This window comes from Typopeltis vanoorti, chromosome 4 (genome assembly GCF_054136105.1).
Source record: "Typopeltis vanoorti isolate ZY-2024b chromosome 4, IOZ_Tvanoo_1.0, whole genome shotgun sequence".
Classification (NCBI taxonomy): domain Eukaryota; kingdom Metazoa; phylum Arthropoda; class Arachnida; order Uropygi; family Thelyphonidae; genus Typopeltis; species Typopeltis vanoorti.
Window position 1 is genome coordinate 93214250 of NC_143552.1, and position 16214 is coordinate 93230463.

Here is a 16214-nt window from a genome sequence, read left to right on the forward strand (position 1 = left end):
AAGTAATTACTCCAGTCATCTAGAATATCATCAGTTTTTGTGTCACCTTTTCATCTATGATTCTTTTTACAATACTTATTCTTTCCTCCATTTCTAAGCTTACTAATAGTCCCCAGAATATTTTGCTACCTTCCTGATATTTCTCTTATATATTCTTAGGTCTTGACTATGAATACATGACTATGAATATAAATTATGAACTATGAATTATATATAAATATATAATACATGACTATTACTTGTTTAGCTACTCACATTGCTCTCTTTCTTATATTTTTCTCTATTCTTTTAGAGCATCTGCTGATTATATGTCATGAACTCTTAATGTGTTTTTGAGGATCACCTGTAAAATTCGATGTAGCTTGGAAATTTTCAAGCGCTTTACATCGACTTTTACAGAGGTCACATCTCAAAAGATTGTAATATAAAAATAAAATTTTGTAAAAAGAACATATTTAATCCTATGATAAAATTTAACCTGATCAAAAACATAGTAAACAAAGAATGGGTAAAGTTTGCAAGAAACAAAAAGAAAATGCTATGTCACTCCAACCTATATGTTATTGTTTAATAAGTGCTTTTGAAACCATTGTTTACGTGCTTTGTGTATGCCCACTGTCAAGGTTATTCTGAAAAGGGATGGCAAAATTCACAAGTAGTTCTGGTGCCTGTCTAATTGGATTTGTGTAGTATACCAGGAGAAGAAAGAACGGGTTGGTCGAAACAGAAGATCAAAGAATCGTGCCATATTCTTCGGGGGTCTAAACACTTCATGCAAGGTCCCGGAGACGGTGAAATAAAAAGGCATTGAAGATCGACAGAAACATCATCAGCAGTTAGAGGCAGAAATATCAGGAGTAGAATCCAGAAGACAGGCCATTACAACGAGCCATGCCAGAGGAGAAGCCGATGGGAATGATGAGAGAACAGCCAATGTAAATAGCTGAGGCAGTTTTGGTCAGATGTTCTTTTGCCGTGGGAGGTCAACTGAAGCCAATAGCCACAGAGCAAACTTCAAGCACTGGAGAACTTGCCGTTTGCTGAAACCTCTTGTCTGAGCTATTCGAGTGAAGGAGATTTGCAGTCCAAAGCCTGTTATTATCTCGATGAGACGCCCCGCAAGACTCTCCAGAAGGAAGCCTAAGGCCTGAGATGAAAGGAAAAGCATAGGGACTTTAGTGCAAGACCTTGGATGAGTGTGCATCACAGAGCCTCTGTAAGTTTGTTTCATCTTTTGTTATACATTCTCTTTTGTAATCTAGGAGATACATTATAGATGGACAGATAAGAATTAAGTTAATAGTAATAAGATATGTGTATAAAGGAGTCATTTGGCATGTTAACAATTGGTATAAAATTTATGAAGTAACTTGACATAGTTAGCTAACCTCTTTGTGGGTGGATTAGAATTTTAATTAGTTGATTTTGTAAGCAGAGAATAAATAAGTAATTGTGCTATAGAATTATTTAGTATTGAAGTGAAAAAGTTTCTCTTTACACTAAAGGTTTGACAGATAGGTAGAGGGCAACCTCCATATCATTTGATTGATGTGCCTTTCATACTAGTGTAAATAAAATGTGTTTTGTTTATATGTCAATAGAGTGCTGCCTGATCTTTCAAATTACAATGCACTGTTCTAAATAAATGCGAACCTAAGAGCGGAAACCAAGTAAGATAGCAGAAGTGTGTGGTTAAGTGCAATTAGACCACAACTGTTTGTATTAAATTTTACTGAAGGAAATTGTGTTAGAGAGAGAGAAATCAACCAGCAGTATTACTGAGTTTTATGCCAATTATATGATACTGGTGGCACAGTCTTGACAAACAAATTTTCCAGTATTCATAGACATACAACTCGTAGTGCGAAAGGTCGATAAATGTCTTACACATAGTAGGATAGAATAAGAAAGGAATATATAAGGAAAGTGTATAATATAATAGTCTGTGCGGTTAGCCTAGTGGATTTGTGATTCACAACCATATGCCTGGGGAAGGAGTGTCCTAGATTCCCATCGACGACATGAGGAGCTCAAGGATCTTCTCAGCCATAGCCAATTTAGCCAGTCTTGAGCGTGGACAGCAGGGTTTTTTCTGCCAGTTTATCTGCAGGTTTTTCATCCCACAAGCAGGCAAACTGGCCCCGTGAACACACAGGGATACAGTCAGGAATACAGAGACATAGGGCTGACCATCTTATCCTCGTATTTCGATTAGGAAATCCAAGCATGCTTGGAAGGTTGTGGGACCTTAAAGGCCTGTTAAAGCCATTGGGATAGGATAGTATAATATAATAAGATAAAGATATTACAAATAGCAGCAAATAATAGCCTCATTATTACAATATCGGAAGCAACGTCTACACACCTCTTTGACTTTCTCAAAAACCTTCCACCACAGACTTCTGATTTTTATGTCCTAGAGAATTGTACTATATGTCCTAGCTCAATCAATGAGTGTCATCTTCAGTTCATCACTACCTCTCCCCCCGCTCCTTTCTCCATAGCTATCTTAATTTTAATTTCATCTTTACAGTATTCATCATTTCTTATTCTTGACCCCAATAAGTTAATACTTTCAACTGCCCTTCTTGTTATCTCTCTCAATAAATTCATCAAAATTGTCATATTCTGTCCCTTTTGTCTAATATTTAAACCGATCCCCCCCCCCCCCAAGATCATTCTTATTTTCTACCTTGAGGATTATGTCACTTGTACATGTCAAATCATTTATTATTATTTATTTATTTACTAATCTTTAGGCCTGCTAAGTCTTTATCTAATTCAGCCATTCTCATGTGTTCACTATAAAAAATAAAAATAGCAAACTGTACATCCCTGCCTCATCCTATCTTTAATCTGGCACTGTCTCATCCAGCAATTCCTTCCCCATTCCGATGCTTCATGATTATACAGCTCTTTAATTAGGAGCATTAGGTGTCCAGGTATTCCTATTATTCTCATCACATTCCCTATCCGGTTTATGGTATTTTATTTATAATACAATAAAATGTTAGATGAACATTTCCTTTTGAAATTTTTTTGTACTTACCATAATCCAACTCATGTATGTAAGTAGTCTTTAGTTCATCTATCTCTTCCACATGTGTTAAGATATGGCGATATTTACCTTTCCATTGGAAAGATCTTGGCTTGAATCTAATCAAGGACATAAGAAATCTTTATATGGACTTTTCAAACAAAATAAGTTAGATGGTCTGATATGGGGTAGGCCAGGCTTTTTCCTCCCAAAAATTTCAGTTATTTGTCCACACAAAACAGGCAAATCAACTAGAGAACAAACTAACAGACAGTAACCAGTTGTTCTTCTGGCATTTGTTTTGTTGTAAGAAGAGACATGTTTTTCCTTTGTAATTTTCTATTAGCTTCAATGGCATGAATACATAATATCTATTTACAAATAAATATTTTCTATATTTTTAGTTATATTCTTTTTCTCTTTGTTATATATATATATATGATGATTTGTTGTATTAACTCGGAATTGGGATATGCTCATATTTATATACTGACTGAGATCTGAGAATTAGAACAAACAATTAAATTTATTAAATATGCAACATGTTTCATCAGAGTGGCCGACTTCTTCAGGTGTGAGAGAACACAGAAAGCAAATAAAAACACTATAAAGAAGCAGTGAGTCACTATAAAACACAGTTAACTTTGAACTGGAGCTAAAGTCCGTGTTAAAGTTTTATTGTCAGACACCTGTGTGCGTGTGGCTTCATGAGTGCGTGCATCAATATCTGACAGCAGAACTGAATGAGTCCGGTAAATTGTAGCTGAGGTTACTGTTTATATGAAGAGGGTCATGACAATTTCTCTAGACTCAACTATGCGGCGTTCTGCCTCATAGTGGCATATGTGAAGGTTTGAAGTTGTTCTCCAGTTTATCTCATGTTAGCAGCCTTCATTATTTGTGTTTACTGAAAACAGGACATGGCTTGAGAAGTCACTAGCTCTGGTTCTTTTGTAAGCAATGTCTCTTCGGTGTTCTTCGAGATGTAGCAGGATGGATTTTTCCATTTGGTCATAGTATGGTTTGCTGCAGTCACATGTGATTTTGTACACACCTGGGAATTGTAGATGGTTGTAAGCTTGTTTGTATTTGCTTAAACTTGATCTTAGTTTGGGAAGAGTAGAGAAGCATGTTTTTATGTTAAACTTTCCCAAAATTCTTCTTATTTTCTTGGAGATCTTGCTGATGTATTGCAAGGAGATATAACCTTTGGGGTCGTCTTGTGTTTCTACGTTGTTTCGTTGATGGTGGTATAGTTGTTTATTGATAGTTTTTGAAGGTCCTCTTAAGATGTTGTAGTTCATTTTTTAGTTCTTTTTCATCTGACAGTACAGATCTAGCATGATGCGCTACAGTTGAGATGATACCCATCTTCTGTGCCAGATAGTGTTGTGAGGACGCATGTGTCTGTCTGTGTGCATAGGTTTTCTAAAGATGGAGATTTTTATGGAGTCAGATGTCTTAGTAAGTTTTATGTCCAGAAAAGGTAGAGATCCATTTTCTTCAATTTCCATGGTTAATTTGATGTCTTGGTGGAAGTTGTGTACGTGATTTAAAAAAGTGTGAAGATTGTGAATACCGTGTTCCCAAATAAGGAATATGTCATCAACATATCTAAGCCAAATTTTTGGCTTAAATGTAGCAGAGGAGATTGATTTTGTTCGAAGTCCTCAAAAAAGATGTTACTAGTATTGGAGAGGGGGGACTGCCCATTGCCAACCCTTTATTCCGTTTGTAAATTTTTCCTTCAAATTCAAAGTAGCCAGAGTTAACACAATGAGACTGCAGAGAAAACATCTTCATTGAAATCTTGTTGGTTAAAATATTGAGAACTTCTTGAGTTGGAATGTTTGTGAAGAGAGCTACTATGTCAAAGCTCCCCATGATGTCAGAAAACTTGAGTTTTATATTCTTAATTTTAGAGACAAAGTCTGTTGAGTTTTTTATATAAGAAGGAGATTTTCCTGCAAAAACTTTTAAGGATGATGCCAGATATTTTGATAACCGGTAGGTGGGTGAGTCAATACTATCTACTATAGGTCTCAGTGGGCAGTTTTCTTTGCGTACCTTCGGGAGACCGTATAACCTTGGAATGAGTGGATGTAAAGAACGAATGGAAAGGTGTATGTTTCGTGGAAGTTCTGTGGCCTTTTGTAGAAGGTTATTAGTTTTGTTATGTATCTCCCTCGTTGGGTCCCTCTCAATTTCCGAGTATGTATCCGACTCTAACAACGTTAAGATTTTTTCACGCTAGTCTGTTTTATTTAAAACTAGAGTTGCAGAGCCCTTATCGGCTTGTAGAATAACAATGTCTTTATTTTTCTTTAGATTTTTGATTGCAAGCCTTTCACCAGGGGAGATATTATCAAATGGAGATTTTGCATTATTGATTGCAAATATTGCTTCCAAAGAACTATTTCTAACGAAGATGGAGAAAGCCACATCACTAATTCCTACCGTGGATACGAGTTTACTTTTATCTTAAGAGGACCTTCAAAAACACTTCAATAAACTATCAATAAACAACTATACCGCCATCAACGAAACAACGTAGAAACACAAGACAACCCCAAAGGTTATATCTCCTTGCCATATATCAGCATGATCTCCAAGAAAATAAGAATTTTGGGAAAGTTTAACATAAAAACATGCTTCTCTACTCTTCCCAAACTAAGATCAAGTTTAAGCAAATACAAACAAGCTCACAACCATCTACAATTCCCAAGTGTGTACAAAATCACGTGACTGCGGCAAACCATACTATGACCAAACAGAAAAATCCATCCTGCTATGTCTCGAAGAAACACCGAAGAGACATTGCTTATAAAAGAACCAGAGCTAGTGCCCTCTCAAGCCATGTCCTGTTTTCAGTAAACACAAATAATGAAGGTCGCCAACATGAGATAAACTGGACAACAACTTCAAACCTTCACATATGCCACAACGAGGTAGAACGCCGCATAGTCGAGTCTAGAGAAATTGTTATGGACCCCCTTCACATAAACAGTAACCTCAGCTACAATTTACCGGACTCATTCAGTTCTGCTGTCAGATATTGGTGCACTCGTGAAGCACAGGTGTCCATACATGCACAGGTATCTAACAATAGAACTTTAAAACACAGACTTTAGCTCCAGTTTAAAGTTAACTGTGTTTTATAGTCAAATTTATAGTTTTATAGTGACTCAATCTTCTTTATAGTGTTTTTATTTGCTTTTTTTATATAATCATCACATGTATATATATATATATATATATATATATATATATATATATATATATATATATATATATATATATATATATATATCAGATCATATATTACAGGAGTGCTGGATCATGGAATAGCAATATCACCAATATTAGATATTATTTTTCTTATTTCACTGATATTATATTTTTGCATTTATTCCTGTTAGAGACTCTCTTAACTGTTTCCTGGCTTTATGTGATTACTAAAATTAAACACAATATACTAATGCTCCATGAAGAGGGCGCTTTTCGACACAAAAACACTGCATTACCTTTGCGTTAATAGCCAGGTGTGTGGTCACCTTTGAGTCCTTTGAACAGATGTACAGATGCTGCAGCAGGTCAAATTCTTAGCATTCCAGTGCTTGTAAACCATCCATAAGTGAGGTAAGGTGTGCACTGAGACAATAGTACTCAGAAATCAGTGGATGTGATTGGTTATTGTGTCAACCAATCTAACTGAACATTATCATTTGTCATAGGATGCTAGGATGCTGTTTTTGTTTTCTGAGGTTCATCTGTTTTGCACGTGTGAAGTGTGAAATGACGTCTTTAAGACACTGATACAGACAAATAATTTTCTATAAATAATTTATAACTTTTTGCCAGTATTTACAATGGGAAAGTGTTGATGATCTACTGAATGTCCTGTTTTCTGCCAGAGCTTTCACAGATCGTATGCATGATTACAGTTGAAGGAGGTTGGAACTCGTGTATAAATAAGTAAAATGCGTTATTTCAGCTTTCAAAATTGACATGAATTTTGAAGTGCAGGATGCATAAGCCACATGACAGCACACACAACCTAAATGGACATGCAATGCCACTGATATGTGTGTGTGTGTGTAAAAAAATTCTGTTCAAGATCTTGTAATGACAATTTGGCACTGATTAAATATCTTAAATACATTGTCATAGTTTACATTTATCCTAATTTAAAAAACAAAATCAGCTGCAACTATTTTTCTTTTCTTTAAGATAAATCTTAATCATCATAAAAATATGCTTCAGATAATGGAATTTGCATCTGTGGCCACTTCTTTAGAATGGTCTTCCCCAAATCATTTCTCACAATAAATACAACTTCCAGCTCTTCAAGAAATACACTAACTAACAGATTCCCTCTCTCTTCTTAATCACCTGCCCAAAAATGGCACTGATGTGTTGATTTGGTGACTTTTGGCATATACAGGGTGTTCGGGATAAATTTGACATATTTATAATTAATTATATTTTTCCGTAAGTTACATGTATTAACACACACTTCTCTTCATTTAAAAGTTTGGACCCTTCTTCATTCATATACAAGATGTCAGAAAGGATGGATAGCTGGAACCCACATGAATCATGGAAGAGAATAACTTGTATCATGATGATTCGTGCCCGCCATCAAAATAAGGATATTACGACTGCTGCCCAATGCTCCCTGAATACAGTAAAAACAATCAGGCATGAACTAGAGACTTGACTTGCAATGGTGACTACGAGGATGTAGCAAGAAGAAAGATCCCTAGCAGACGATCTGATTGCGTTCGTACAGCAGAATTCCTCGCAAATCTGCAGGAACAGGTGTTGAAGAACCCTGGCATTGGAATTCGGGCTTTGTTCGTGGAGTTGCTAACTGTAGTCAAGCCCTGGATAACAAGGGTAGCCAATGGTAGGCCGTATGTATGGCAGCAGGATTCGGCCCCTTGCCACACCTCTGGGAAAAGTCAAAAATGGTTGTCTGAAAATTTCTACGACTTCACCAGTCCAAATGTTTGGCCTCCAAACTCCCCAGACCTTAACCCCATGGATTATTTTGTATGGGGCGCAGTTGAAAAAGACACCAATCGCACTTCCAGTAATACAAAAGCCCAGTTAATGGATAAAATTAAAACAGTTTTTGCGGCCCTTCCCAGGGAGACTGTAGCATCAGCTTGTTCGAGGTTCCGAAGCAGAATTGAAGCTGTGACCGATGCTAATGGTGGTTATTTTGAGTAAATCTTGTTGATAGTATTGTAATTAACTCTGCCTGTAATGTTTTTTTGTCAATTCATTAAATTTAATAGATACAAAGAAGATTTTCTTTTTCCTTACGAAACTGTCAAATTTATCCCGAACACCCTGTATGTATGGTTGATATAAAAAATAAATAAATAAATAAATAAAATAAATAAATGAAATTAGAATGTTTAATTTCATTCAAAACCTGAAAGTGAAAGATATATATTTGATTAATATACTGATGATGAATCAAGCAAAACCAGGCTAACTTTCATGTTATTCTAAAGATTGCAAAATTTGCAAAACATTATATTTAATGTGCAATAAAAGCATTCAGAAACAAGAATGCTTAGAAAGAGATAAGCAATACATCTCTTGTGAGATATAAATTAATGAATGCCATTAATAAAATTTTGTATTTATCCACATTTTATATTAAATCCATCTGGTAGGTAACTTACTGAGAAATACTGTTCTGCTTCCAACTGATCTTGTAGCTCTTTCATTTGCAAATCATCAACAGACTTCAGACTGAAAATTAAAACAGGCAAAATAAATTCATTGGAATAGCCAAGATAATATAACTTGTAAATCAGACAATAAAAATTACAAGGAAAGAATAAGGTAATCAGTCTTGCAAATAAGCTTATACATTCAATATTGCTCATGCTGTTCTTTTTTAGGAAGCAGATGACAGCCTAAAAAACTAATTATTCCCAACATTTAGCTAAACTAAAATTGGCATCATCATCAGGAAACAATGCACAGATATATAAATGCATGCAGCATGCATGCACTATATGGTAAAAAAGAGTCATAATAATAATACAAAGAGAAAATTAAGTGATCCTAAAGGGTATCAACTTCAGATAGCAGATTATCATCATCAGGAACTGTTAGCTGTTGGACAAAAATCTAAAAATGCAAGTCGCCCCTAATATTTTCTAAATCATGGAGGAAATGGGGGTGAGGGAATTTCCCCCTTAAGAAACAAACAGATTTTAAAAAAATATTCAAATTTGCTTCTATGAAGTAAGTAGTTTTTTCTTCAGCAATTTCTGTGACAAGGCCATGGCACAGTCTGCAAGACCAATTAATAGCAGTTGTAGTGGAGCCAGCAAAGCAGTCCCTATAGCAAATAAGAGATGGTAATTCTCTACATAGTCTAAGGGTAATACACTATCCAAATACATTCTAATGTTCTTATAAACAGGAATACAAGTTATATGTGCACTTGTTATATGTTAATGTATTAGCACTGTAATATGTCAATGTCAAATACAGACTGCTGCTGCTCCCCCTCTGTAAAAGGGAAAAGCATATAACTCTAAAAAATAGTCAGCACATGTTAAGATGTCATGGTAAATGCTGCTGCATCTGCTCTTAAAGAATGTAGAAGTTCTCCATTTGGTTACATGGGTGTGGAACACTGTATGCATTTTCAGCACACCTACAGCTTACATTCAGGAGCCATTTCATATTAGAAAAAAAGAAAACAATAATCTGATCCTCCTTGATTAGACCTTCCAGCCTGATAGATTTTCAGCTTTTTATTGAAAACCTATACGTACACACAAGCAGTCACACCATCATCTTTCACAAAAACAGAACTTTATAAACGCAAATTGAAGAGACAAAAATTACATATAGATAATATCCTCAGTAAGTATAATCAAGGAAGGACAGTTTCTTTTTAATATGAGATGTTGGTGCAAATATGCTAAAATAGTGCACATCATATTAGGTATAAGTACTGATAATTCAATCATTCACACAGTGTAGCTAAAAGGCAAATCTATATGAAGCCGAATCTAAAGCATTTGTTTCCATAAAGAAGGTAGGAAAAGTTCTAGTGTTTCTAAACAGAATTTTGGTGAATAAAAAGTAGATACCAAAGGTGACCTTGATATCACTGCCACAGAGAGCAAGGTTTTCTAAACAAGATTTAAAGTGAAAGCAAAGTTCTTTTGTTTTATGCTAGAGGCGCTATAACCAGTAACAAGAGAAAGAGAGAGAACACTAACTAAATGCTTGGAAAAGTTGTAGATAACAATTATCAGAATATGATTCTATAACACGAATTCTATGCAGAATTCATGTTAATTTCATAAACACATATTCATTAATATAATAAATTTAGTTAATCCTTTATCCAAGTGTGAGCAAACTTTGTTTGCACCTGGAAGTATCGTCAGGAATGGGGTAAGGTGATACAACACCGGGCAACTCGTTGCAAAGGTGGAGCAAGCTAACATCACTCCTATCTCAGTATCTCCCATAATGCAAAACACATCTCCTTGCGGATATGTCTAATGTTATGCATTAAGGGAAGGGCCACTACCCAGACTAGTTTCGACCTTCATTGAGGTCTCTTCAGTGGGAGCAAGGCCCAAGTGGAGATACCAGCAGAAGCATTAGCAAGGTCATCTCTACCTATAGGAGTTGCCAAAAGGTGTGCCACCTTTTTATCAAATTACTCTGGATTTAGAGAAAGATGTTGAAAGTTTATTTTTCACTTGGTTAGACTATAATAAATTTAGTTTAATCCTTTATCCAAGTGTGAGCAAACAAAAACAAGGTGGTGTTGTACCACCTTACCCCAGTCCTGAAGATACTTTCAGGTGCAAACTTTGTAGTCTAACCAAGTGAAAAATAAACTTTCAACATATTCAATAAATAAGCACTTATCAGAAGCATTCAAAAAGATGTTATCAGCTTATAAGTGACTCCTATTTCAGCCATTTATAAAGACATCCAATGGTCCTAACATTTGGATTCTATCTATTTTCTTCAAAATGACAGGGATTGCTTCTTTAACAAAGAAGCAATCTATAAAGAGGAAAATATACACAATTTCCAGGCAACATACATCATTACCATTCCTATCACCAGGTGTTATTAGAAAAAAAAAGAAAATGCCTAGAGTTATGTTTAAAAGTAGATAAACAAAAGCAATGGAAAATTTCTAAAAGAATATAGAAACAAATATTGTGAAGGTAGAAAAATGTTTTGGAAGATAACCAATAAGTAAACTTAGGAACCGGAATGACTGACCTTAAAAGAAAACAAGATTATATATCTGATATAAAAACTGAAACTAAGGATATGTCTGAAATAATTATACTTTGAAAAATTATTACATGAAGTAACAAACAATAAACCAATAGCAGAAAATATTCAGGAGAAATGCCATCAAGAATATATTTCAATCCTTGAGTGGTATAAAACGTTACCAGAAACCTGAAAGGGAAAAAGATAGCTGGAATGGATGACTCACTCTCTCTCTTGCACTCTCAGATCTCCTAATGTCTGAGAACTCGTGACCCTCCTGATGATGCTTCGTCATTTCTTTCACCCCTGTGCTTCTCTTATTACTTGTTCTAGTTTAAGTCCAGTGATTCTTGATATTTGGTCAATCCACCTGTTGAGAAATTTTCCTCTTTTTCTTTTCCCACACAGTTCATCCTGGATGATTATTTTTTCCAGACAGTTGCCTTCCCTTCTACATATGTGTACAAAATATTGGAGTATTTGCTTTTCAATTATGTTTATCAATCTTGTGTGGATCAGTTCTTCTAGGATACTTTTGTTTGTTTGCTTTTCTGTCCAAAACACTCTTAACAATCTTCACCAGCACCAGAGCTTGAACGCCTCAATTCTTCTTCTGTCATCTTTTGTCATTGTCCAAGACTCAAAAGCATAGAGAAAAATCGAAAAAACTAAGGTTTCTACAAGCTTAATTTTTGTCTCTTTGGAGATGTTCCTGTCTTTCCAGATCTTAGTTAAATCAGTCATTGCTTTCTTAGCTAGTGCTATTCTTCTTCTTATCTTTTTTTTGTTATTATCACTCCAAGGTAGTTGAAATGGTCGACAATTTCAATTCCTTCTATATCTATCTCTTCTGTGTTGTTTAAAATCATTATTTGGTTTTATCTTGATTTATTCATAAACCGTAGCTTAAGCTTTCCCATTCTAATTGATTTAGGATGTATTTTAATTCCTGTTCACTTATTGCTATTATCACTGTGTCATCTGCATATCGTAGGTTAGTGATTGTTCGGCCACCTAATTTAATGCCTCCATTCCACTTTTCTAGAGATCTTTTCATTATAGTTTCACTGTAATGAAAAGTTGAATAATAATGGTGAGAGTATACACTCTTGTCTTGAACCTTTTTCAAATTGGAATGCAGGGGACAATGAGTTTTCAATTTTTTCAATTCTGACTGTTGCTTGATTTCCTTGATATAAGTTCTTTATGAGGGTTATTAGATGGTTTGGTATTCCTGATTCTTGCATGATATCCCATAAGATATTCCACCTCATGCAGTCAAAGGCCTTGGAGTAATCTATAAGTGCAGGCCACAAGAGTTACATGTATGGTATGGAAGGCTGTTTGACTAGTAAAATAAACTGGCTCTGCAAAAACTAAAGACAAACCAAAACAATTCCATCATTATGCTGCAAGTAAAATAAAGAATAAATATAGAAGAATAACTCTACTGAATGTAGATGGTATGTGGGTAGCAGATGCAGAAGACTCTTTATTTTGCTAACAGCTATCACAACCTGATGTATGTAATATGGAGCTCAATACTATTTCTATGCTGAATGAAGAAACTGAGGTATATAAGGAGGAGGTGATACTAGAGTTGTTGCATGAACTGTATAAAAATTCAGCAATAGAGTGTGATGTGATATAAGTATGGATGCTAAACTTTCTGTTCCTTTTGACCTGGTTTTATAATTAGAGTGCCTGCAAATGGAAGATTCTGTAGAAGTGGAAAGAATGCTTGATAATTCCATTGAAGAAGAGGTAGTGCAAAGACTGATTGAGTCAACTGTGTCAACCTACCAGCATCTTTGGAGTGGCGGTGGTGTGAAAATTTTGAAAAGGATGGTAAGAACTTATATACAGAAATGGTTTAACAGAGAATCCATATTTTGTAATAATTAGCATGGATCATTACTGGCAGTCAAGGAGATACAGCAGGATCTTTATTTCATCATGTTATAATAAGAAATAAGATATAAATGGGAAAACTGTTCAGAACAGGATTGTATCTTAAAACTTATACAAAGTAATATATAACTTCAATTCAGCAGTTAAGACTTAAGAAGGATATGTATAAGAAGTTGGTTTGGTACTAAATCAGTTCTAGGGGCAGCCGCAGGGTGACCTCCCACTTATGCTACACCTCTCATGTCTCTTCACAGAGTCAGACTAGAGTCAAGCTCAACAGGGTCTTCTTTCCCTGCCGATTCTGTCAAGCCCGTTCCCTTGGCTGTGGTTTCGCTAGATAGTAGATAGGAACGGTGGGAATCTCGTTAATCCATTCATGCGCATCACTAATTAGATGATGAGGCATTTGGCTTTTTTTTTTTTATTATTATTAATCTTTCTACTGTATGAAGCACAGTTGTACGCAAATACATACTAGCCCCGAAGGGTGTAATATTAGGCCAAAGCCTATTACAGGAGCTTTTATCCAGCGCCAGTTCTAGCTATAACAGTGGTCATTCTCTGGTGACAACGCTATGTCATCTGTGTGCCCTGCAGGGCTCTCAAGGAAATAATTTTAATATCATTATATGTTAATCCTAAATGCTGTAAGTCTTTATAACTGTCATTATTCCAAACTCCACATAGAGAGGTGGCTGCACTTGAATTTAGGGGCAGCACCATACTCTTCATGTATCTGCCTGGCAAGGTCTACATTTTGCTGATAATAACTAACCTTGCTGTTATGGCAGTAGGTAAGTGGACGCCCCGTTCCCATTATCTGGGCATCAATAATCCAGACCTAGTTACCTTACCTTACCAGACCTAGTTACCTGTGGCTCTACCGCAGTCTCCCAATCTTTGTTTTTAAAGTGATTGTTTAAGATGGAGATGCCCTGTTCCCACCACCTGGGCATCAATAACCCAGACCTCATTATCTTTCTTCATAATGAGGTCTGGCTTACAGATACCAACTTGGGTCCTGTACTGTGGCTCTATCGCAGTCTCCCAGCCTTTGTTTTTAAAGCGGTTGTTTAAGGACACCACGGCGTCGTGCCTTTGTACTCGGACCCCATGAGTGCGAATGCAACACTGAATATGCGATAGTCTCAACATAGGGGCATCCCGCCCTACAATTTCTATGATCATTTACCCCTCTGGCTGTACGAGTCCTAGTAGATAGGGCATTAATTCTAGTTCTTATAAGGTCTATATATTCAAAGCCAGGGAAGAGTCTGGTTCCATCACTCACCCATTGATGCTGGGGAGGCACCAAAGATGACTCCTTTAAAGGGGCACTGTCAACCGAGTTATATAATAGGGATGCCCACTTTTTACGTTCAGCAGCAGCTGATTCAATATAAGAACCCATATACTGAGTCCAACCTTTAGCGTGTCTATAGTCTTTTTGGATAACAGGGCTATAAAAAGCCTCTTTACGTTTACGTATAGGACAGGTAGATGATTTCAGTTACTATGCACAGCCGGAGATGTGGGATCAACCATCTAAGCAATGGGATTCCGAGCTCGCCGTCCTTCACCCCAGTATGAAAGTATGCTGTTGGGGTGGCCAGCAGTAGTCAGAGCCACGACTTCACGGCTGCATGAACCACTTTGTCCATTCGGGACAGTGCAGAGACATACGTCCTACCAAGCACCAACTTGAAACTCATCTATGATGCAATTAAAGAAGAGGGGAGATAGAGGGTCACCCTGGTGTACACCCTGCACCGCAGGAATAGAGGTTGCCCAGTTGTGATAGTAATGGAGCTCCGTAAATACAGCTCCATAATATAAGAGAAAAAGGATTCTGGACATCTTGCTATCAAAGGCTTTTTGGAGGTAATACAGGAGAAATGGTGAGAGGATGAAAATCAGAAGCAAGGCTTGAAGTCTCCTTCTTTGGGATAAAAATGGTCCTCGAAGCTCGCAGGTAAGTAGGTATGACTTTACTAGACAGAAGCAAGTCAATCAGCTCTTGAAGTAGCTGTAGACACCCTCCTAAGCCTAGATGTGGGGAAACCATCAGGCCCTGGGGTGGAGGAATCTGCAGGTAAAGCTGTTTTGATCTCCTGAGTGGAGACAGGCTGGTAAAGTTTGGCGGTGGGAATGAATCTCAGCAGTCTGGGTGGATCTGTATCTGAAAAATGTGGCGTTGGAGTGGAGAAAACTGAACTCCCAAACTCCACAAACTCTTGATGTTTATCTTCAAGAGACAGGGGAGAGGCGCCATCAAAGATGAACTTGGCACATTTACCTCTGTTTTTTCTATACAGGGCTTGCATTGCTGCATAGGCCCTCTTTCTCTCCTTCCTATGAGATACAGGCTGCGAAGTATGGAATGCAACACTACGTTGAGAAGGTGGATGAGGCTCTGTGAATGCAGCTTGAAGATAATCATTTAAGTTGATCAGTGATATCTAAGCCACATAAGTGAGATTGGATGATAGACTTCAACCACTGATGTTGATACTCTGGATGAAGTGGCTGATCTAAAGATGAAGACAGGTGAAGGATCAAGGCCTCTTCCTCCACATCAGCATCGCAAGGGCTAAAAGATGGAGATGGAGAAGGGACGGGAGGTATGGAGATATTACCTGTCCCTTCAGATGGCATATGGGTGGCCATATCTTGAACCATTGCCTTATTGTGGCCTTATGTCTATGGCTCTTGATAGCATCAAACGATGTAAGAGAGAGTCATAGCTACTCCCCCGTTTACCTGCGCTTGATTGAATTTCCTCACTTTGACATTCAGAGCACTGGGAAGAAATCACGTTGCATCAACACCTCTCAATGGCCATCACAATTAACAAAGATAAAACGAAGATAAAAGGGGTTACTATAATTTGTAGACAGTGTTATTGAATCTGTTATTGAAAATGTATATTGAATCTGTGTCTTCAATATTCCATAGCAAAAAAAAAAAAAAAAGTGCC

General features: G+C 36.6%; 1 protein-coding gene across 1 annotated transcript in view; it reads right to left on the reverse strand.

Annotated features, from left to right (window-relative positions):
- Positions 1 to 16214, reverse strand: part of Rok (Rho associated coiled-coil containing protein kinase) — a 484157-nt gene that overhangs the window by 148172 nt on the left and 319771 nt on the right. Inside the window, exon 23 of the mRNA XM_090392113.1 lies at positions 8737 to 8806. Within this exon, the coding sequence (XP_090248239.1) occupies positions 8737 to 8806 (70 nt within the window). The remainder of the gene's footprint in view (positions 1 to 8736; positions 8807 to 16214) is intronic.